Source organism: Prosopis cineraria, unplaced genomic scaffold (assembly GCF_029017545.1).
Source record: "Prosopis cineraria cultivar Desert tree isolate PC_DT_omini unplaced genomic scaffold, ASM2901754v1 PC13, whole genome shotgun sequence".
Taxonomy (NCBI): domain Eukaryota; kingdom Viridiplantae; phylum Streptophyta; class Magnoliopsida; order Fabales; family Fabaceae; genus Prosopis; species Prosopis cineraria.
This window is the reverse complement of record NW_026555344.1, coordinates 674,181-698,894: the sequence shown is the minus strand read 5'-3', so window position 1 is coordinate 698,894 and position 24,714 is coordinate 674,181. Positions and strand designations below refer to the sequence as shown.

Sequence of the window (24,714 nt, the reverse complement as noted above, 5' to 3'; positions counted from 1 at the left end):
TATTTATAATACTACGATATTTCTAATTTTTATTTTTATTTGTTATACTGAATATTCTGTGTATGTGTATTAAGTTGTATTTCTTTTTCTTTCAATCTCTTTCCCACTCACACCTTTATGCCTCCTTTAATTAGAAGTTTAGACTCTCCTCTGAAGAATCTTGACCGCCTAGCTGACCAAAACAATCAGCAGACTCTGGCTCACAGTTTCAATACTATTTCTTGAGTGGAAGTTTCAGTTTCATTCCTTTAATGCCTCTCGGCTTAGTTTGATTCCGAGTGTACAGGCAAATAATGTCATCTTACAATTTGGAATAAAGTTTATGAACTGCATTTGTCCGTCAATCAATTCGTTCAGAATTTATATAATACACACACGCACGCACATATAGACAGACCTTAAAAATTGAATTATTTAAAATGGATAATACATTACTCATTTTTCTAGTGACGAGACCAAATGAGAATTGTAAAATTAAGTCAAACGCAAACATATTTAAACACAAAATTAACTCGTCATATTCTCATTAAAGAATCTTACAGCTATTAACAGCTAAAAATTATTGTCAATATTTATCGCTCTTTGTTCTTCCTCCCCATTTTATAAACTTCCTATGTAGTAATATGCAACATATGAGCTGTAACGTGTCAGAACTAGGAAACTAAACAACCCGTTGGGGAAAAAATGTTGAACAACATCAATTATAACTGTTTGAACACGCTTTCAGGTCAACAGCCAACTTATTATTCTATCAAATTTAATAACATAGATGCTCAAAGCCTATTACGAGAAGATCCGAGAAGCAAGTCTTATATGATATTGACAACAAAACAGCGACTGTTCAAAGTAGCTTATACTTTTCTGAAATCGACAAGCAAATGCGAAGTTGTTTGACGAGTTGAAAAACCCGCGGCAGTAATCTAGAAGATTATTTGTAATCTTTGGTTCCAAAGTTCTTACACCAGAGCTGGGATGGGATTGGGCGAACAGGATGATGTGGCCGTTGCTGAAAGAAAACAAATAAATCATAATTAGCCAACATAGCCCAAGTCACAGCATGCGCAATACTACCATGTAGTAGTTTGATCATAAACATTGTCACAAAAGAATTAAGGAAAAATTAAATCTAAAGGCCGAGATGATAAAATGAAAGGCAAATCAAACTATAGTATTCATGGCTCGAGAACAATTTGTTTTTTTTTTTTTTTGGTTCAGGGATTTATTACAAGTGTATATAGATTGTTTAAAATTATAACCTTCCTGAAACGTAATTGTAACTTTTAAAAGTCCTTTAACTTTAATATTTTAACATTTTGGTCGTTGGATGTAATTTACCCAAAGAATAAAGGACAACATGAAAATTTAAACGAGCTTTTTCCACATGTTTCAATAATCCAACAAAAGCATGTCATCCATCTATCAAAGCAAAGCAAACCGAGGGGCATTTATCTGACGTGCAGCAAAGCTAAACCACCATTTCGCTTTGCATGCATTGGATTCTAAAATGTAGCGCCCATAAAATTAGAATGAGGCTGAAACGGGAATATGCACCATGCCAACAGCTATTATGCATTATCTTAATCCCCAGTAATTGTAGGGCGGTAAAGCGTTCTGTGAAGAAGCTAATTCTCTCCAATAAGGAAAAGAAATATCAGAAGTCCGAAAGGTATCAAACAAATAAAAAAAGCACTAATAATATTTTATTACATAAAGGAAAGCATATGCACACAGCCAATTGCCAATTACACGGACTCACTGTAGCTTGCAACTCAAGCATAAGCTAAGACATGCGATGTGAACTACTGCTAAGAGTGTGGCCGCTAAGAGAAAAAATAAAAGAAATAAAAATGAAACAAATAATTGAAGCGAGAATTGATGATCAAGCAAAATTTGCTCCATCCCAGGGTCAGTAGAGGAATTTCACAACTTATCAGAAGCTGTCACTTCTGTTTCTAAACAGGCTGCTGCAGAGGAGCTACGGTAATAATGTTTGGTGTAAACTTGAGGAAAACTATTATCTGTAGTGAAAACACATAAATTGCATGCCTCAGTTACTCCTCTTGAACTGTTTTAAAATTTAAACCATAGGAGAAGAATGAAAAGTAGTCAATTCAATCCCTTCTCCTATTCCATTTTAAAAACAAATAAGAAAATTTGATTATTCATAAGAAAAAAGTATATTATCACAATAATAACAATTAACTTTACAAAACTATTAGTAATAAGTTAGCTAATCACATCAAAGTAAGTTAGGGTTAAAACGGTATAGGTACTCCTATCCAAAGATATCTCACAGCACAACAAATTTAGGATCATATCACAGCAAGCAGAACAGCAGAAACCTTCGGTTGACAAAATGAAATGTTCTTGTTTTTGAAAAAGAGAAACTTTTTTCCCCTCTTTCTTCCCCTCGTATAGGAGAGTCATCAAGAACTGATAAAACAACTCACTCGCACAAAATTTTTGCACCAAGACTCTCACAAGTTACAACCCAATCCATCTTGGTGATATTGCTAGACTTTTGGAAGGGGAGAAAGGAGTTCAGAGTGAGAATATTTGCTAATCAAGACAAAATTGGCATAGTAGTTAGCAAGGATAGATTGATCATTGATGCAGCATTATTGTTAATTTTTTATTTCCTTCAGTTAAGCAGGGGGATAAAAACTATGAAATGGAAATAATTCTAACGACCCAGCTAGTTACACCCCATCAATTCAGAGACTGAGCCCAACTTGTTTTCCACTGTCATAACCAGCACTTTCACGTTGATGTTAAATATAATCATCTTGTTTTCATTATAATTTTCAAACATTTTGATCTCCATGATCATCTTTACAATCTCCAGCACACTGTGGCCAAGAAACAGCAATATTACGACCTTGTTGCCACAATTTGGCCACCAACCTTGCCGAGCAAAGTCAGTCAGTCCATCACCATCACCTTGAACACAATCTTAGGTCCACTGAGTTACCTACACCTTTATAACTTCCATTGTTACCACAACCATTCTACTTTTTTCATCCCTTACCAATATGATAATAAATAAAACACAAAAATTAGCCTACTGCCTGCATGATATCATGGTCATCATCCATTCCTACATGAATTATCACTGTAATTATAGCCACTGAAGTCAAAGATGCAAAGTAAATTATTGAGGCAAGGCAATAAAAAGTCATTGCCACTTCAAGATACTCAAAGACAAAAGCAACTAGAAATCCTTTCCCCCAATGTCTTTGCCAATAAGGCACGGAGCACTAAAATTAGGAAAGAAGAAAAATGATATATAAATAAAGGATATGTAAATTTTAAATGTTGTATTACATAACTATGCACTCCTTCCGTTCAAAAATATAAGGCTTAAGGCATTTTGAGTCTTTTAAAGTATAATTAATGAATTTTTTTCAAAAATACCCTTAATTAGGAGTGTAATTAATAAAGTCTTCTAATTGAAACACCCTATTGGTAAGCATGGAAAGAGAATGTAATTTTAAAAACAATTAACTAACTCATTGGGTGTATGATTCAATTAAAAATGCTAACTTGTGTAAGCAAATTTTATCAAAATAGTAAACTTTCAATATTGCAATAATCCGTAAGTAATTCAAGTCCATAACCCGAAAAAGATACAGCTGCACTGAATTTCCGGCATTTTAAGCATTCGTGACACAGAATTTATTCTTTTAGAGGATTTATTATCACCATTTATTTTAGGTTCTCACTTTTTATTTGAAGTTTCCATTGCGCTAATTAAATTATAGTTTGTATGAACAAAAGTTACTCCATACATCATTACTGTTTTGATTAGTATGAACCTCCTTAGTCCCCTCAATTAGTAAAAGAATTATTCATCCGAAACTCTGACCGTCCCCTGAAATGCGTAAAATTTCTTCTGCTGGTTATATTTTAATATATGTGGTTCGTAACACAAGATCTCGACAAGGAGGCACATAGGTCAAACAATCACCAGAACGACTAACACTAAATGAAAGACAAATAAAAACGGCAGACCTCAAGCTCGGCAGATTTCATGGCGATGGGAATACAGATGAGGAAGACACCAAACATTGCGATGGCAGTGTTGCGCTTCCAGTGCTTGGGGCGACAATAAGGGCCACCAGACATACTCCAAACCTTGTTCCTGAAATCCCCATGTGGTTCTCCGTGCCCGTGCCCGTGATCAGCTCCACCTCCCATCGTTTCTGATTATCTTTTCTCTTTCTTCCGTCGTAAGGATCAGGGAAATGAAACCCTAATTAGATAACAAGCGCATTCATCAAATGCACCCACAATGTAATTCAATTAAAAAGTGGATAAGGAGTTAGATTCATTTAGACTCGTACCTGCGGTGGATCCACAACTCGTAGAGGACGAGGCTTCGCACTCAGCGAGGATGGGTAGATGGAAGATTGGGGGGCTCAGTGAGTAACGAGTATACGAATCCGCGAGGCAGACTTTTTTTATTTTTTCTTTTGTCTTTTTCTTTCCCTTTTTCCCGCTCCCACTCCCAGGGGGGACTAAATAAATAAATAAATAATCATCAACGTGTTAATCTGTCATGCAAAATTTAAATCCTTGGTGGGTATAATATAAATGCTATTTATTATTCTCATTTTTTTGGTTTTTTCATCTTACTCTCCCATTGTCTGTTTTACTTCTGTTTTTTTGTAAAATGTAATTTAAAAAGATAATGGTAGAACAAGATTAAAATCAAAAACAGGTTCGTTGGCAAAAAAAAAAAGGGGTATGTATTTATGATTTAACTCTTACATAACAATCAAAGCTTCTGACTCAATTCTAACTTGATCATTAAACTTTAATTTAGCATAATTCAATCTTTATAATTTTACTTAGTTGTAACTTAAATTTTCAACTTTAATTTAGTGCAACTCAATTTTAATAATTTTAGTCATTTAAAATATTAATCTCCAAGCTTTAATAATAACTATTTTTTATAATTTTATTTTCTGAAATATTGAAACTAAATTAACAACTATTCAAGTTAATAGAAGAAACTATTCCCTTATAATGTAATAAATTAATGTTCGAATTTTTTATTGAGAGAGATGCCTATATTTTATATTTAGTGCATGACAATGCCTCAAACAAAATTGTCTCTAATAGAATGATACATGTAGGTAGTAAAAAAAAATATGGGGAATAACATTTTAGATAGATAAAACTATAGGATTAGGTTGCAAGAGTTAAAACTTGAAGATTGACTTTTAATTAAGTTAAAACTATATAGATTGAATTGAATTAGTTCAAACTTTAGGAATTAAGTTTTTGATTCTATGAAACTAGAGAGAAAAAACAAAGGGAGAATGATACTTAAGTTCCAAATAGACTATTTTATCTTTTGGTAAAATCCCAAAAATTTTAAAACATAGAGGAAATCTCTTGTGTCTTTAATTGATTTTTGATAAAATTTTAAATTTATAAATTTGCAACTCCTTCTACCTTAATTTACATATCAGTTTCCCAATTTAAACAAAATTATATATATATAAAAGGCAGAGAGGCAAAAATACACATTAAGTGATTGGCCAAGAGTATCGAGTAACTTAAAAAAAGAGAAAAAGATAAAAATACCTATAATATTACTTAAGTTAGTACAAAAGTGATTAAACTATTAACTCGCTCAAACTCTATTAATTGCCAATGTTAAATGTTGAGTGTGATTGCTATGGGTCAATGTTGACTTCTCTAACTTGCTAACGTAGATTAAATGGGGGAAAAAGTACCCATGAAGTCACGATCCGGAGCATCTAGTATCCTAAAATGAGAAAAAGAATATAAATATTCATAATATTGATTTAGTAGATGTAATAGTAATTAATCCATCTAATTTATTAATCGTTGACCTTTTCGTTAACATCTAAGTAGAAGTTGATTTTCTTTTTTTGCTGACATGGACAAAACATATTATCAAGTGAAATTTTGCAAAGGCTAATTGATCATCGTATGATAATGAGTCTCCACTTAAAGATTTAGTTTTGACAGCTAAGGCAATATGGGAGGGCAATCTACCTTTCTTCTTCTTTCATCACCTTAGTCACACTTCTGTCGTGCCCACTACTACTTCCACTATACCTTTATTTACAAAATTAAGGAGATGATTGAAGAAGAAAGGCAGATTGCCCTCAACAAAGTTCCACCTCGAAGAAAAAAGCTAGATCAGCCTCCTTTGCCACCTCTGCCATCAAAACTAGGGCCTCGGGTGGTGATTTATCATCATACAATGATTGATGAATTTTCGTAAAATTTTATTTGAAAATATTTTTTGTCCACGTCAACAAACAAAATAATTAACTTTTACTTAGGTGTCATTTAAAAGGTCAACTTTTAAGCAATTTGATGGATTTGTCACTGTTGCACATATTAAAATAATATTATGGGTATTCGTGCCCCTTTTTTTCACTTTAGGCTGGATATTCTTGACTGATGACTTTTGTGAATATTTTTGCCCATTTTTTAGTCTATATCAAGTATCAACAAGTTAGAGAAGTCAACATTGACACATGGCAATCATACTCAATATTTAACATTGACAATTAACAGTGTTTGAGCAAATTAATGATTTAGTTACTCTTACACTAATTTAAGTAATGTTACGAGTATTTTTGTCATTTTTTTCATTTTACACTATGGGATCCTGACCAATTACTTAATTAATATTTTTGCCCATTTGCCCTAAAAATAATTAACATTAAATTTTATAAGAATATTTATCCAACTTTAGAAATTTGCAAATTATTATTTGTCATTTACAACTTCATAGTAGATGTATATAATGATTGTGCTGGTATCACGATTCGATTTTGCAATGAAAGCCCAAATATATTAAATTCTTTAACAAACAGGTTGGTAAATTAGATTTATTTTTCTGATTTACTAGTTTTTGATCGGTTCTAATAGCGTTCCGTTTTGATGATAAGCCAATTTTGGAAATGGAGTAAGATTACATAGTCAAGGGGTATTGATTTTATTAAATATGTTTAGTGTTTATTCCTTTTTTCTTTTTTTGACCAAGGGCATTGAATCCCAAACCATTCAAATTCACAAGTATACAAATATTATAAAAGATGTTTCGATTCCAAATTTTGAAATCCTTCAGGTATGTATATACATGCCACGGCATTGATGACACATTTCATGTACGTTTTTGTCATTCTAAATAATTATAGATGAACAAACGGAATAATAATGTCAGATGAAACAATTTTGATACGAATTACATCAATGCCACTTCATGATTTACCTTATCTATAACATGTGAATTCATATTATGTGGTCACGCAAAGTTTACAATTTTTAGAGCATATGTTTTCATTACGTAATTGATTGCTTGATACTTAAAATCACAAATTTCTTTTAGAAGGTAACCTATAAAGAAATATTTAAATAAATTAGATGCATCACATTATTTATATTCTATCAAATTAAAATATTTTAAGTAAACTAAATAAAATCTTGTGTGATATTTTTTTTAATTAATTTTATTCTTATAATAAAATACACATTTAATTTCTTAACTTTTATCTTTCTATTATTATTAATATCCAAATTAATTTATATTTAATACCATTTAAATATCATATTTTTATTGAATAAATTACAAGTGACACGCTCATTTTATTTAAAAATTTCTCACAACCTATATTTAGAATAGGGGAAATCTGTGTGTGAGCTAAGAGACCATATAATATTCGAACTTCACATCACACCATTTCATTCTGAATCCATACGTACAACACTGACCAATTAAAGAATTTATTGCAATCAACCATTGCTCAGCTACTTCCCCCACACAATCCGTCTAGAAATCATTTGCATTATGCATTATTGTAATTTGACCGTTCATTTTAACTTTACAAACAACTATATGAACTATTTAGCATACCAATCTCTTTTAATTGATTAACCTTTGTTCATTTCCACAGAAGGGTGACGCCAATCATGCTAACAATGTAGCAATATTTGACGTCTTTGTTTCCTCACTATTTAGCCTCAGCCGCAAGTGTTAATCTAACCCCTTCTTTAAATGAAACTGGATGAATTTTCAGGATCTCGACCAATCTAGTTATATCCATGGATATGTCAGCTGGGCACCTCACTCCACGATCAACCTGAAAATAAGGGGAGAAAACTTATAAACAATAAACCTGACGAAAGCGCATTCCAACAAGTCTCACAGAATAACGAATAGAACTCAGCTATAAGTTGACTGCTTGCTATTAGCCATTCAGTAAAAATGACTAGATTTTATTAAAAAAATTATTGTTTTGGCATTTTAACAAACTAACGGTGAAAACCTATAAAACTTCAAATAAATCTGTTTGACACAGCCCCTTCATCCACATTAGAATTTCTTGCATACTAATGTAACGAATCAATGCAAACTCATCCAGCTGGGTATTTTAGGCAGTGATGATGGTGTTCACACAAGCCAATGAAAAAAGCCTTCCTTGACTCCTTGTTCTAGTTGGTTGGATAAGGAGTGAGAATTTTTCTCTCTCAGATTCTAACCATCAAAGGAAAATCAAAAGAGAGAAGTAAAATCATGACGAGCTAAAATGTTCTCAGATGCCTAACTAAGGAAGAAGACACCTTGATATGAAGACATGAAATGAGGATTCAGTTATGAACATGGCATGAGAAAAAGGGAGGTTAATAGTTGCATAGGACATCGTTAATGCAGATAAATAAAGATATTTAACAATTCTGCATCACACGAACCACATAACTGTTTCATCAAGTAAATACAATACTTACTGAAGATGCAGACAATGGTTGGATTAATGAGGTGTCATACCCTCGATATTGTGCAACAGCCTCAGCCATTTGCACACGCGATATCCTATCAGGTCCACCAGCATTAAGTACCAATTGCATTTGCTTGTTCTCTGCAGAAAGAATCAGAAATGCCATCTTCATGAACATAGATGAGAGATGCCTCAGCTTCTTAAACTGGACTAAACAAAACAAGAAAGTGAAAGAGTAGGAAACAGAAACGTGACAAAATCTGAAAGTGCTTCAGGAAAGGAAAAAAAGGAACAGATGTCAGGTAATGAGCTTTACAAAATATTATAAAATCTCAAATCTGAGTTTCAGCCATAAGGGCCAAAAAAACACATAAGCAGGTATGTTTCTGATGCAACTTTGCTGTTCAACAAATAAGAATGCAGAAATACTGACAATAAACAGCCAACAAATCAAGGGAAATCCTGAGGTTTGATATTAATGATTCCAAAAGATTAAATCAGTGTTACAAAGGTACTTCACTGATTCAGAACAAACCCTATTCCCTGTTACAACCAAAATACTCAAACAGCAACTGAGGAACAAGAACACATGCAATGCTGTCTAAGCATGCCCTGATTTTCAAAAGCCAGTCTCTTCTCCTAGCAAAAATACAAAATATCACTTGACTCTCCAAAATGACACTAGCAACTACTATAACTCAAAAAGCAACATGCAGAGCTTCCCACACGACTTTCTACTAAGGCAGACCTAAAACCACCCTGAGTCAACACTAAGTCTGCCTAGCTTTCTCCTTGAGAGTAAGGTGAGCAAGGTCAACATTCTGCCCCTTAGAAAGATGCTTTCCCTTTTCTTGTATTGTCCTATGTTTCCTCTTGTAGGTTTTTTCAGCAAAGTAGAGTCTATCAGTTTCCTGCTATAACATATCCAGAATAGCATTCTAAATTGCATTTGGCAATAACAAAAATACTACATAGCAAATTGGGTTCTCGTATGCCAAAGGACACACAAATTACAAAAATAAATTTGCAATATATAACACCAATAAGGCATGAATTCTAAAGTTCTACCTGATATCCATTGGCTTGTCAAAGCTAGAATGATAGTTACGAGATCCTTAACATAAATGGGGCAACGGAACTCATCATGAAAGAAATTCACCTTTTCACCTTTGGCCAGGACACCATCCAGCCACTACATCAGTTAAATATAATGTATAAATAACACATCAAGGCATCATGGGTTTCCTTTTAGGCAGGTCTTTCATAAGAACATGCACCCATATCTCCAGCATTTTCGAACACCCATATAAGACTATATAGTATGCATTATTATTTTAACCTAGACATGGAAATCATAAGTCTTGTAATCTTCTATAGAGAAAAAAAGCCACTAGGAAAACACAAAATCAGCAAAAACATTTATATGCAATTTGTTTTTCATTTGTTTCATCCATTAGCCAGAGGCTGGAACCATTACTTAGTCAAAATAGAATACACTACAAAGTCCACACACAATGCATGCACCTGAATAGGAAGAGATTTTGGAACTGGAGAGATTGTCTGTGGCCCATAGATGATACTGCTTCTTAAAATTGTGAAGTTCGAACACTGTTTTGAAATGAGTTCTTCTGCTGCCACTTTAGTTTTTCCATAAACATTTACTGGAACAGCAATGTCATCCTCCTTGTAAAAGGACTTCTCCCCTTCATAAACTGACAAGGAGAAACATCAACCACAATATAGTCAAAAAAGCAACGTGTAAATGGATTACAGGGATAACATGTGAAGTATGCATGAACAAGTAGCAAAAAAGATCTTATCTCTTAATATTGCAAACGGATAAAAGAAAGTAAATCATAAGCACATATTAAAGTTAAGAACAATAAACCTTGGAACAAGAGAAGAAAAGAGAAGACAGAACAGAGGCAGGGGCATCAATATTGTATCTATTAAATTTATTCACTCCCATTTCCTAGCATATGCTGATATGAGCGAAGAGAGAAAGAAAGCTGATTCATTCACAAAAAGGGAAAAATGGCACTAGGTACAACCATATACCCTAGCCCATAACAAGTCACTAAGGTTATTCTCTCTCTTCTAACTAACTCTAAAGGTAACACTCAGCCTTTAGCTAAAGTTAATTACAATAAAGCCCTTGACAGTAATATAGCATGTATCATATGCAGCTGATGAAATAAGACTCATTTGCAAAAATGGAAGCCCACTCTTCAAAAGTCATTTTGGCAGGAATTATTATTGCAAGGAGCATTACCAACACTGGTGGTAGAGATCGCACTGGCTTCTACAAGTTAGATGAGTCCTCAAGCGCACAGAATAGGTTCTCAACAGATTTAGGTAATACAGTACAAAAAAGGAGAGATTATCAGGGTAATGGAAAAAGCATTTAGGTCAACCTAGTAGAATTCAAAGAAATGCTTCTGCAAGGAACTCAAGCACTGTCCATGTGGCATTTATTCTGTTAGGGTAGCAGTCATTCCATTCGTTTTGAGATATGTAAAATATAAATCCAAACAAAGATAGTGCTTTAGCAAATTCTAGGAAGGTCTATTCTTGTTTAGTGAGTTTCGATTGGGCTAAAACTTCCATATCTTTTGCATTTAACATATGTACACATCTGATGTCACCCTTCGCATACCTTGATCAGAGGACAGATGAATTAGAAGGGTGCTTTTCTCGTTAAAGCTTTTCAACCATTTAACAAGAGATGATGGAACATTGATAGCAAGAGCAGCATCAGGATCAATTTCACAAGCACGAGGCACTGAGATGGCAGCACAATTGACAACAACATCAGGCTGCCATTAGGGGGAAAAATTAGATAAACAGAATTGTCAGTAGTAGAAAGAAACAAGTCAATGTGCAATTTTCACACGCTTTATACTATGAGATGATGAAGTATTTTAGCTACAATCTATTATTGTTCTCCTGCACTCAAATCCAGTGAAGCATTCAACATTAACAAAATGAATCAAGAGCTCCTCACTGGCTAGCAATGTCAAAAAGCCAAAAACTTCATCGTAAAAAAAAAAAAAAACTATTTCTTTATTCCAAGTTAGACAGAAGACATGAGACCAAACACAACCGAAAAAGAAAGGAGTTTAAGCTGTTGGGTGGGGCGTTGACAACTAAACCTGACCAAATGTATTTGAAATGGCTTCAAATCCGCTTCCCGATTTCAAATCTACGGGGAAAGCAAGTGAACCAGAAATGGCGTCCAACAAAACTTGAGGTGGGAGAGAGGAGTGCTGGGTGAATGCCAGATCGTAAGGTCTTTCGTTGATTTCTGCATAGCCTTGTAACAGATGCTGACCTAAATATCCAGTGCCTCCCACTATGAGAACCTTCTCCTTCCTCATCTCCTTCCTCGAATTTCAGTCTGTGAAATTTTGTCGGGGGAAATGTCTCTACATAACGAGAGCTTTCCATCACTATCAGAAGCTTGTCCAGTGTTTCCCACGAGTCACGGGGATTGCCGTCAAAAATGACCCCAAAAGGAATCCAATTTCGAATATCTGTCCTGAAATAACAGAAAAATGAATACGAAATATTAACAAATATAAAATTAGATAAATAAATAATAAATAATTGCTATAGAAATAATAAATAATAAATAATCGCTATAGTACATTATAATGAAACTTTTCTATAGATAACTTAAATAGTAAGTCAAGAGTAATGCCTATTAAATAAGTATCTAATCTAAAAATCATAGAGATATATGTTCTATTTTCCTAAAGACTTGCAAAACAATTCGCTCCAAAAAAAGAGACTTGATTAATGTAATTTTATTTTGATTAACAAATTCATGAATATTATAAATTAATAAAAAAGATCTATTTTTATTTTTAAAATATACTTATATGCGAAATATCTCTCCTATAAAAAATAAAAGGCATTTTTTTATGATAAGATATTAAAAATATAAAACATTTTAGATATTTCAAGATGCAATTAGTAATTTTTTTAAAAAAATATCCTTAATTAGATAGTATAATTAATAAATTTTTATAATTGATGCATTTTATAAAATGAGATAATCATGAAAAAAATGTATAATTTTAAAAATAATTAACTAATTCATTGAAAATATAATTTACGTAAAAGTACCTCATGATATTAAGTGGAAAATGAACCAAATAAGTGGAAAAAGAATCAAATAAACCATGGCATATTGATCTTTAAGGATGGGAAAATTATTAGCCAAACTTTATCCGGGGAAAAAAAAAATTATCAGCCAAACGTACGTATCTCCTTATCCCATTTGCAATTCCGCTACTCATATTCAAATTCAAGGCAATTTGATTTTGAATTTTGAGCCAACCAATTCAACGAGTTGGTGTCGGCTTCACACCACTTATTATGCATACATCAATAGAAAAGCTTCTTAAACATTTATGCTTTTTATGCACATAAGTACGCTTGCTTTTGCTTATTGTTAATAATAATAATAATAATAATAAAAAGGTGCCACAGTGATAGGCCAATAAATTGAATCCTAAAATTCACTTGTGGAAGAGTTTGACTACCCTTATAATCCTTCCCAACTTGAGTTGGACTATGCTATGACTTCTGAATACTGACCGTTTCAGAATATACAAAGTCTGAATGTAATTTCATATTTGGTTAATAAATCTCATCAATCATCCAAAATACAGTTCAGCTAAGACAATGTAAAGTGCATCATCATTTGAAGAAAGAACTTTCCACCAGAGAAAAACCCAATCATATCCATGGCTACAGATATCATGCAGGATTCTATACAGAAAAGTCAAGAGTAGCAACAGATGAAGTACATATAATTTGAAATTCCAGCCGCATGAAGTCATTAACCAAGGGATTCTTAATTCAGCTGCTTTCAGGGGGAGCATATGACTTCTCAAAATACAGCTCAAGCCTCTGTTCATGAAGATAGCTAAATTAGAAGGAAGAAAAGGCAGTTAAAGTATGAATGATAATACCTAAGCATTGGACATAAATGTCGCTAGATATGCAAACGTTGCTGTGGCATTATCAAAAGTATCTCGTGCATGTCACTAACACCTTGATTACTGACCAACTGATTATCTTGTCCGCCAAAATATGAATGAGTCAATCCTATTTTTTCCCCCCTCACTAGAGGGGTCATTCTCAAGTTGTTTCTTGAAAAAGCTAAGATAAAAACAAATCAGTCTTCCAACCGTGATAAAGTTACCGCCTCTTTCATTCCATGTGCTTCTACCAAATACTGATGGAGATCAATATAATATGAGATGCCAAATCTCACATTGAGTAGTAGGGGCTAGTCTACAAGATATTTAGGTGGATTGCTTCTCTCGTCTCAATAATTAGCTCTTGGGAAAAAGTTCCCATCTCCTTTTGGTACCCATCAATTTGTATCATAGCTAGTGATTAGAAGCCTCGGAAAAGTCTCCATATGGAGGTTCTTTAATTGATGGCCACAAAAAATCGTGCAAGCAAAATTAAGCCATGCCAGAACTTAACAAGATTTTACATCCTAAAAGTGGGTCATCAAAAGTAGTGATATCAAGTGTGTCATGAGATGCCTAGTGTAGTCAATGTTGCAAAGGGATACTAATTTTGACCATATGGAGGGCTTTGACCAGCAAGGGAGACAAATGAAATGTTGCAAAGTGTGGTCAATGGTCAAATGATATTATCGTTAATGGTACTAGTCACACATTTGGTTGATTTTGGTAGCAGCGCATTGACTAGGACTAGAAGGGGAGGATCAACTTAACAGCATTTAAATGTAGAAACAAAATAGAAAATTATTCTTATAAATATGCTCAAACAAAAACATAATTAATCAAAAAGAGAGAGATTAATCCACCCATTGAGAGTGATCGTACCATGAAATTAGAGTCAATGATTGATCAAAGCATTAAAAAAAAAAAAATTCCAAGGAAATAAAACAATTATCTAGGGCAGGGAACAAGATGAAACTACCAAAATTTGTTTGCCTTATGTTGAAATATGTTATCTGCATTTAAAGGTATCAGGGAGAGAAATAAACATATAAAGAGTTCAATATAAATCACCATACCCAAGAAAGATAACATACAAACCTTTACTGATCTATTGATTTCTTCAAGTCTATTAAGCACCATTTATCAGGGAGAGAAATAAACATATAAAGAGTTCAATATAAATCACCATACCCAAGAAAGATAACATACAAACCTTTACTGATCTATTGATTTCTTCAAGTCTATTGAGCACCATTCTACTAGGTGCCCTTGGTTCTCGCGAAGCAGATTGAGGTGGGCTCATCATCTGCATTATATGGAAGAGAATGAAAAATTGTTTTTTTTTTTAAGAAATTTAAGCAATGCATATAATTCTAGTTCAATCTGATGACCAATAACAATATATCAGAATTTAAAAAAAGAAAAGAAAAGAAGTCATCATTCTTCTAACAAAAATATAATTTGGTAACAGTTTCCAACTCTATCAATGCCAGTCAACAAATTCTGAGCTATCATCTAATCATTAAGTCACAAATTTTATAAGCTACTTCGATAAATTAACTAAATAATAAGGAAAATAATATATTATTGTCTTCTAATACTTTGCTCTCAAGTTTTGAGTTGTTTGACACATTGATAGTGCTTGAAGATCTGCAGGGTCGAAGGTTTCTTGTTCTTCAAATAATCTGGATTCCTCCCAAGAAACAGATCTAAGTAAACTTTAAGTTTTAACACGTTAATAATTCAAGAATCCAATTTTTTGATAAATCAATCATATTTTTTGGGATGGAAGAGATGATAATTCGATCAGAGAAGAAAATGGCATTTTTCTTTTCCCTGTTGGTGGGTATGGTTGGATTACTTTCTGTCTGGACCTCTTTAAAGGATAAGTGATTACTTTTGTGCGCCACAAGAACCAAAGCAGAATAATAATAATAATAATAATAATAATAATAAGCTCCCAGCAAAGCCAAACAAATTCACCGAAATATTAGTTAAACATACAAAAACGTCTATTGTCTATATCCATGTGTGATTCAACAAAGTTTTACGTATGGTTTTTATTAACTTGGAAAAAGCTTATAATCGTGTACTGAGAAAAGTACTTTGGAAGGCTTTGGAAAAGAAAGGTGTCTAGGTTGCCTATATTCGAGCTATACAAGATATGTATGAGGAGGAAACAACTAGTATACCACCGCTTGGTGGTGAAACAAAAGATTTTCCTATAAAGATTGGATTGCATTAAGGATCATCTTTGAGTCCTTATTTGTTTAATCCAGTATTAGATGTTTTGACTGAGCATATTAAAGACAAAATTCCTAAATGCATGCTTTTTGTAGATGATATGGTTCTTATTGCAGGCACAAGAAAAGAGATAAATTGTAAACTTGAGTTATAGATGAAGACATTGGAGTCAAAAGGTTTCCGTCTGAGTAAGAATAAAACAGAATATTTACATTGTAATTTTGATAAGGGGTCAATGAATAGTAATTTGAAAGTAAAATTGAGTGATTAGACCATACCTCAAGTGAAAAAGTTTAGATATTTGACAGTGATTATTCAACAAAATGGAGACATTGATGGAGATATTATATATAGGATACAAGCGGGGTAGTTTAATTGGAGAAAGACTAAAGGAGTTATTTGCGATCGTAAGGTACCTGAAAAGCTTAAAGGAAAGTTTTATCGAACTGCTATAAAATCAGCAATTTTATATGGTAGTGAATGTTGCATTTTGACAGGATAGCAAGAGCATAAAGTTGAAATAGTAGAGATGAGAATGTTGAGATGGATGTGCGGATATACACATAAAGACAAAATTCAAAATGAGCAAATACAGAAAAAAAAAAGGTGTGGCACCTATTGAAGAAAAAATGTTAAAAAAATCATTTAAGGTGGTTCAAACATGTAGAAAGAAGACCACGGGAGGCACCTGTGAGGAGAGTGGAATAAATAACTTTGAGTCCTGTCAAGAAAGGTAGAAGAAGACCGAAAAGAACACTTTTGGAAATTATTGAACGAGACCTTTTAATTAATAATATTCCCAAAAACTTAATAAATGATAGAGCACAATAGTGTCATATAAACCATGTAGCCAACCCCAACTAGTGAAATAAGGCTTCTTATTGTTGTTGTATTAGTTAAACATACACAAAGGCAGTGTTTTTTTTTTTTTTTTACGTACTAATACAAGTTCTTGTTGCCAAAATAAAATAAACCACAGTTAGTTCTATTCATGCTCATTAGCTTTAAGGTTATAATGATGCTGACCGAAACAAACAACATTCAAGAAATTCATAAAAGGGTACAATATATCCATACATTCGATCCTCTAGAGCAAAAATCCCCAATTTGCCTTGTCTATACCGAACTCACAAAACTGCTCGTGCACCTTCTTCTGATTAGACCTCTTTAACTCAAACAATTTGCGAAAGACTTCAAGTGTGCTTCCTTAAAGGACAAGCCACAAACTTGTCATCCAAAAGGGGGGATTTTTAATGTTTTACAAGATTTTTACGAGAACTTAAAATATACTGAAACTTTGCTTTTTTACAAGATTTTTAAAGTTTTAGTGATCACTTTCCCAATTATATCCTTCCATGCCTTTAGTTACCATTACTGGAGTTTTATTTTTCCTGTGTTTTGGGGGTGTGTCCTGGGTGATATATTGATAGAATTAGTTTGATAAACAATAGGTAAATTAGGCATGCCAGTAGGTCTGCCATTACCTTCAGAGATTTAGATGGTGATCTGAAAACAACTGATCCCTCAGTCAATGTTTCCACATCTACACTCTGAGCAATTGGTTTTGAACTTGTCCTTCCATCTTGTGAGATATTTGAAGCTGCTGTCATGATCACCTGTAAATCAACTGAAATATTTTGAGAAGGTGATCTTTTTCATCCTCTGTTAGTAATTTAGTAGTATAATGTGAAATAATGTAATAAGAATCAATACAACGTAATATGATGAGCCCTATTTAGCAAAGACATTCATTATAAATAAGTCAGCCGCAAACATACATATATATATATATATATATAATAAAAGAGAAAATTATATTGAGAAACATATCTTGATTAACCTTTTTCAATATATCAGGGTCAGAAACCCCTTGAACTTGAAGCTCATCAACAGGTGCGGCTTTTCCATGGGCTATGCTTTCAACTCGAAAAGTATGAACTCCATATTTAGACTGCAGGCAACCTGGTATAAGCAGTGATGTGTTCTAATCAAAGGGAGTCTATTGGGAGATACCACACCACAAAATATCAATTAGATGAGGTTAGAATTGCATATTTCACTATGTCTATTCGCTCAACTTTTGTATTCTTTTGCCAATAAAACCTCCTCCTGCTATGAAGGATTTCAAAACAAATTTTTTTAAGGCAAACCATTACCTTAACTTTTGAAGCAATAAAAAGGATAAACCTTATGTCATTGTTAACCTGAGCTAGATTTCAAATTTATAATTGAGAAAAGCATTCATAATTGTCCTCCCAGTCAGACCAGAAAGGCAAAAAGCTTGTGCATAATGAACCTGATAAGAGAGAAAGAGAGGAGAGAAGAAAGGAGGAAGAAAGAGACTATTCCATTTATAAATGATCAAAGAGGCAGGGCACAGCACATATACCCTAAACCTAAACACGTGTAAGGTCCTACACTGTCAATACTTTTCTAACATTCAGCAACAGATAAAGAGGCAGTAATAAAATCATGCATAAAGACAAGAAAGCCCTTAAATAAAGCAGTAACATATAACAGAACCCTACAGGATTCTTGGCAAGTATGAGAAATGATGAATTTCATAAGGACATGTCTCAAGCAACAAAACCAGAAGATAAATGCAAGTCTTTTTATGTAAGAAACCATTCATCTTTCAGCCACTTGATATAAAATGCAAAACAAATGGGTGAGGCCAGTATCAGTACCTTGCTCAATAATAATATCAATCACCAGAGCAAGAGGTACGTGCTTCTCAATTGTAACAATACCACAAAAGGGTATGAAGGAAGGCCTTGACACCTTGATCAAGGAAGAAAAGGAAAAGAAAATCACTTCACTGTTGCTCTTCATTCCAAGAAATTGTATGCTAAAAGCCTCATGATCATACAGAAGTTCTGACATACCTTGTAAACTATTTCAGTAGGGGTGACATACAATTCACGAGAAGATAAATCCTTTTGAAGAACATATCTCCTAAGGGGGAGGTAAAGCAACATAATAAGTCCAACTCCCCAAGCCAATATCAGTAACAGCGAAACAGAGAGCCATATTACAGTGTCATATTGAATGCTATTTCTCGCAAGTTCTTGAAAGGAGGCTGTATAAATTATCTGTTCCACAGAATCTTCATCTTCATCATCACTTTGTTCAGATATAGGGTCCGCAACTATCTGATCCTTCAATGACTTCATTTCTGATAAAGCGTCAGCGTGACCTATGAACATCTTGTCAAATACTAACCAGTTGAGACATGTGAAAACCAGAGAAGGTTAGAAAATTGGAATCACCTAGGACTTCAATGCGTCGCAGCACATGAACATACAGCATAGTAAACCAAACCGTATAAAAGCTTATACTGAAAAAACATTGATTTCTAACACACACCAGTACTTCCAAATGTTTTAAATACCAAAAACAAAAGCAATAAATTATTCTGGGTATTGAATTACAAATAACTTGCATTAAAATAGCAAAAGAAAACAGCCACAGGAAAATTTCCTGTGCAACCTCGACTTACCACATGTCCACATCATCACGAATCCTTGTGACGCTTAAAAAAAAAAATTGTGACAATCAACCACAAAAAAAAAAAATCACGCTTTCAATGCGGAGAGCGTGCACTGATTTGTGAGTAAAGATAAACCGAGCCCACAAAAGAAGGCTAATGCTATGACTGAATAATGATATGTTTGGCGCACGAGAGAACAGGAAGAATGATGAAACAGACTTCAAAATCATACACTTAATTAAGGAATGGCATTGGCCAAAAGATATTTAAGGAACAACATTTTGTCGCATGCTCCGCAGCCCAAATACAATTGAGTTCATGTAATTTTTCTTGCTAAAAAACGAGCAGCATCAATAGTCCACTTTCGAGAACATCCCATAGAAATTTTTAAGGAAACGAGAACAAAATCTGAAACAAATTGGCAACGTTTACCTTGTAATTCTCGCAATACGCGAAGCTGAGGTTGATGATACAAAGAGTATGGAAGAAATTCCGGAAAGCAAAACGAGGAAGGTCGTTTCAGTGGGTTCTGTTCCACTCTTCTGTTTTGAAATACTGCAACTAAAGAGAAACGCCAGGCTCCGTCCAGTGTGAAGACGAAAGAACCAGAGAGGAATTGATTGGCACCAAACTTTCAAAGGCACATCGCACTTTACACTGGATTTTTCTTCGGCCAGGTTGCTCTGTAGCTCAAGCCTTTTAGAATGCAGTGGTAATGTAATTATAATAAATTGTAATAAATAAGTAATAAATGATATATGGTTTATATAAATTTATCAGATGATATTCATATTAATTGGACTGGGGGTCCCTGAGACAAGAAGAGGCTTTTTCTTTCCTTTTTGCAATTAGCACAGGTTTTTTTTTTTAAAATGAAGCATATTAGTTTAATATGAATTATAAATAATGTATTTTTTTTTATGAGATGTACTTTTTTATTTGTAAGGTCAATCCTTTCCGATGCTATCAAATTAAAAAAAAAAAAAGGGTTAATACGTCGATTGGATAAAATTTTGTCATGTTATGCCTGTGTACTTACTAAATTTCCTTTTTCCTTTTCCTTTTTGGGCTAATTACAAGATTCTTTTTTGAATTGATCATTAAATACGGATTTGTCAGTTACATTTAATAAAAGTTTATTTAAAGATTCAATTATTTATTAAATTTGATAAAAATATATCATAAACATAATTTAAACGTGTCTTTGAGAGTTATTTAAACAAACTTTAAAATAAAATGTGCAAGAATATAACAAAATCAGGTTATGCTAAAACTTAACAGACTTCTATACCTGAAAAATGAAAAGTCCAAAATAATGATATTATGAAAGTTGTGTGCCATGCTTCACGACTTAGTTAATCCAAACATCTCCAGCCACATAATGTTTTCTTCTATTTCTGTTTTTACTCTTAAGTTTTGAAACCTTTGAATTTGTATTTCCATTTTATTTCTCAATATAATTGCTCTTTTGTTTAAAAAAAAATTAATCCAAACATTTATTAATATTTTTAAAGACATACTTCTTTCGAAGTATAATATAAGATATTTTTTAAAAACTTTACTTAATTCAAAATATAGGATATTAAGTAATTTTTATAATTATTTTTTTTACTATACCCCTACTTTATTTTTTTTTTGAACTATCATTGAAATTTTAATTAATATTTTTAAGGTTTTTATATAGGGTATTTAATGATATTATAATTTGAATGATATAAATATTTTTAAAAAATTAAGGTTGCAACCAAAGAAGTACCAATATAATTATAAGTATCGAATATCATACGGTACAATACATAGATATGGCAATTTTTAAAAATTTTAGAATACTGATATAACTATATAAATAATTAAATATTAAATATTAAAATACACACATATTTTTAATTTCATAAATTCATATTTAATATCAAAAAATATAATTTTAAGATGTCGAACACCACCACAAAATACAACGCAATATGCAGGGCTATAGTAGGGGTACAGTTCAGATATCCTACAATTTACAATAAAAAGTTCCTACAGCTCTAATATTCCTTCTTTTTTTTTTTTTAATAATAAGCAATAAGGGTACTGTTCGAATATTTAGAAGATTAAATCACGTGAACAGAGCCCGGATTTAGCATAATGGCGTAGCATAACACATTATTGATTGTCGAATTTTTCATAAACCTCTCTCTCTCAAAAAAAATTCATCCTTCCACTAACATCCTGCGCAGAACTACCAGAAGTTTAGAATGGAAGAACAAAAGCATGGAGGGAGAAGGTGAAGAACTTACCTCGGACTCAGAGAGAGAAAGTGACGAAAGCACTAAAGTAGTTGAAGAGACAGAGCGCTGTGAGCCCGTGACAAAAGATAGACAATGCCCGAAGCTCACACACGAGATGCGACGGCTTTAGGAGTGAAGGGGGAAAGGACTGGCTGGAAATCTAGAAGAGGGTATCTGATTTCTAGAAAAGGGGGAAAAAGGCCCAAAATGCAAAGTTTTGGGTCCAACCTGTATCCACTCGAACATGCACGTGTCTACTCGAGTCCACCCTGAGTCCGAACGCGTTCGATAGAAAATGAAATTGGACATGCTGCTTTCGCATCCTAAATGTGTATCCATGTTGGATATCTATCGAACACGGACATGGCGACATTTTGCATGTACTTGTCCTTCAAAAGTTACAACTAACATTTTTTAAAACACATAAATTAATTATCAATATCTTATATTTTAATTAAAAATAATAATTAAAGCATAATGAGATATGATCAATTAGAGTTTAATGACTCTTTAAGACTAGAAAAAAATTTAAAATCCTGAATAAATCAGGGGAAATCAGTAATTGTACTACCCCATTTATTTATAAGTAAAAGTTTTTAAAATTTTGGTTATTATTTATAGATGATTTGAATTAAGATTAAAGGGAAGAATGTCTTAAAAGTGCAATTATATCTCACTGTTAATTTTCAAAAGGACGACAGTTAAGTTTTTTTTTCCTCTATTAAAATATTGACACGTGGCAAGTTTAATTTTTCATGGCTTTGACCCTTCTTCAGTATCATGAGAAGAGGGGTCAAACTCTGCGTGGAGGAGTTTTTCTGAAACGAGCGTGAGCTTTTCTCCTGCCTCCGATTTCAGTGCACATTGTCACCGCCGTGAGCCGTCATCGCCTTCACTCACTCCAACGCTCGCAGATTTCAGTTTGCCCATCCATGATTCACGCTTGTAGCTTCTTCCTTCTGAATCTGATCTCCTTCTTCGAGTCTGATTCGACATTCAAGTGGGTTATCTTCTAGTGACTTCACCTTCCCCCTCGGCTTCTCCTTCTTCCGCTGGGAGTCCAGGCATTGATGAACCCACAACTGTTATAGATGGCCAACGCTCTGTTATCGTTGAAGAACGAAAACCTGGACTTGGTTTCACAGAATCTACAACGAATAATCCAGCCTGGGAATTCTCAAGTTCAGGCACAAACCCCAATCGATCCCTCACCTGCACAGTTCGATAGTCAGTTTCACATGCCGATGGAAATCAACAATGTGGAAGGATATTCTCAGGGGATTTGACGAATATGGGATTTTCAGATTCCCAAGTTCCCTCCAGTGTGGCTAAGAACCTTGATCTGTTGCAACAAAACCAAGCTGGATTTCTAGGATATGACCCTGTTTTGTCGGCGCCGTCATCGAGTACAAACCCTGTGAACTCATCGCCGACACTTGTGAATAATAGCAGCGGGGAAGAGGAGAGAGATAGCTACTGCAGTGACTTTTTCAGGTTTCGAAATTCCAGAGAATTTAGATCTTAGTGACTTATTCGAAATATATTTGTTTGTAATCCGGTAGTGGGTTGTTCAAATTCGAATGAAAAATGAAGGAAGGGATCTTGCCATGTTACAAAAGAAGAAGGGTCAAACGAGAGTAGCTGAGAAGGGAAAAGCGTAAAAGCAATGACAAATGAAAACTCACCACGTGTCAGTATTTAGTCAAAGTGAATATTTAACCGTCAACGTTTTTTTTAGGGCAAATTGAATGGCATACTGTTAAAAAAAAAAAGAATTACATTTAAATCTCACATAAAAAAATTAATAATTATAAAATTTATTAATAATTAAATTAAAAAGACTGAGAACACAATCAATTATTAATCTTCTTAAATTAATTGTCACGAAATTTTATAGTGATTAATTTTCGTGTGAAATTTCAATATAATTTTTTTAAAAAAATTATTTATCAAAATATTACACATTCAATAATATTCACCAATATATTATAAATCAAAAGTTGGCTTCATTGATACCAAATTTACTTTTTGTTTTTTCATGCCAAAACAGCACAACTCGGTTTAAGTCCAAATTTTGTACTAACAATTTTAAAAAAATGTGTCAAATGTAGTAGGCATTTTTTATTATCTTTACACGCCTCTTACTGATGACTGGCCTAACATTTTCTCACTCTCTCTTCACAATCACTCACTTTGCCCTTTTACAAGTATTTCCTCCACTTCTAGTGTTGATAATTTAGCCCAACTTGATAGGCTAACTTGAATGGTTTTAGTTTAAATATCTAAAATTTTTATTATTAATAAAATAAACTTAAAATTAGATGAAAATTGAAAGCATTTAATTTTTTTAAAAAATAAACATTGAAATTGATTATAAAAAATAAAATAAAATAATATTTAACAATTTGAATATTTGGACCATTTTAAAAATATTTACCAAAATATTATAAATTAAAAATTGGCTTCCGTGACACCAAGTTCAGCATTTTTTTTTCGTTTTATTGTGTGAGAACTATATAATTCAGTATGCGTGAAACTAAATTTTATATTAATAATTAAAAAAATTGTTTGTCAAATGTGGCAGGCATTCTTACTATTTTTGCCTGCCCCAGTTAACCATTTCCCTCCCTTTTCTTTTTCTCAATAACTCTCCTCCCCTCTTACAAGCAGCACCACCACCTCTTATGCATATACTACAGGAAAAATTTATTATTTAGCATTTATAATGTTGAAATGAACTCTATAACTCAATTTTTATAATTTTAATTAAATTCACTTTTTAAATTTTGATTATTTTAACTTAATTCTTATAATTTTACAATGGTCCAAATATTCAAATCATTAAATATTATATTATTTTATTTTTTATAATCAATTTCAATGTTTATTTTTAAAAGATTAATATTTTTAATTTTTATCTAATTTTAATTTTATTTTATTAATAATAAAAAATTTAG

The 24,714-nt window shown here is 32.9% G+C and overlaps 3 protein-coding genes across 14 annotated transcripts; all 3 read right to left on the bottom strand.

Annotated features, from left to right (window-relative positions):
* Positions 1 to 673: 673 nt before the first annotated feature.
* Positions 674 to 4,492, bottom strand: LOC129290527 (uncharacterized). 2 transcript variants are annotated; one of them, XM_054927313.1, is made up of 3 exons: positions 4,344 to 4,492; positions 4,012 to 4,252; positions 674 to 1,006 (listed from the first exon to the last, which is right to left on the bottom strand). In XM_054927313.1, the coding sequence occupies exons 2-3, from the start codon at positions 4,195 to 4,197 to the stop codon at positions 929 to 931; spliced, it is 264 nt and encodes an 87-aa protein (XP_054783288.1). In that variant the 5' UTR covers positions 4,198 to 4,252; positions 4,344 to 4,492; the 3' UTR covers positions 674 to 928. The 2 variants fall into 2 exon arrangements, with proteins under 2 accessions (XP_054783288.1, XP_054783289.1); XM_054927314.1 differs by having other exon boundaries at positions 4,012 to 4,221.
* Positions 4,493 to 7,703: 3,211 nt separating this feature from the next.
* On the bottom strand, positions 7,704 to 12,256 carry LOC129291502 (uncharacterized). 7 transcript variants are annotated; one of them, XM_054928893.1, is made up of 6 exons: positions 11,918 to 12,256; positions 11,422 to 11,581; positions 10,290 to 10,477; positions 9,834 to 9,957; positions 8,816 to 8,975; positions 7,704 to 8,129 (listed from the first exon to the last, which is right to left on the bottom strand). In XM_054928893.1, the coding sequence occupies exons 1-6, from the start codon at positions 12,140 to 12,142 to the stop codon at positions 8,114 to 8,116; spliced, it is 873 nt and encodes a 290-aa protein (XP_054784868.1). In that variant the 5' UTR covers positions 12,143 to 12,256; the 3' UTR covers positions 7,704 to 8,113. The 7 variants fall into 7 exon arrangements, with proteins under 7 accessions (XP_054784868.1, XP_054784866.1, XP_054784869.1 ...); XM_054928891.1 differs by having other exon boundaries at positions 8,776 to 8,975; positions 11,918 to 12,253; XM_054928894.1 differs by having other exon boundaries at positions 8,816 to 8,906; positions 11,918 to 12,253.
* Positions 12,257 to 13,388: 1,132 nt separating this feature from the next.
* On the bottom strand, positions 13,389 to 21,916 carry LOC129291442 (uncharacterized). 5 transcript variants are annotated; one of them, XM_054928791.1, is made up of 8 exons: positions 21,767 to 21,916; positions 19,920 to 20,170; positions 18,883 to 19,203; positions 18,685 to 18,778; positions 17,838 to 17,959; positions 17,482 to 17,613; positions 14,967 to 15,059; positions 13,389 to 13,682 (listed from the first exon to the last, which is right to left on the bottom strand). In XM_054928791.1, exons 3-8 carry the CDS (start codon positions 19,201 to 19,203, stop codon positions 13,632 to 13,634), a joined length of 813 nt encoding a protein of 270 aa, XP_054784766.1. In that variant the 5' UTR covers positions 19,920 to 20,170; positions 21,767 to 21,916; the 3' UTR covers positions 13,389 to 13,631. The 5 variants fall into 5 exon arrangements, with proteins under 5 accessions (XP_054784766.1, XP_054784768.1, XP_054784769.1 ...); XM_054928793.1 differs by having other exon boundaries at positions 18,883 to 19,193; XM_054928794.1 differs by having other exon boundaries at positions 18,883 to 19,172.
* Between the last annotated feature and the right edge of the window lie 2,798 nt (positions 21,917 to 24,714).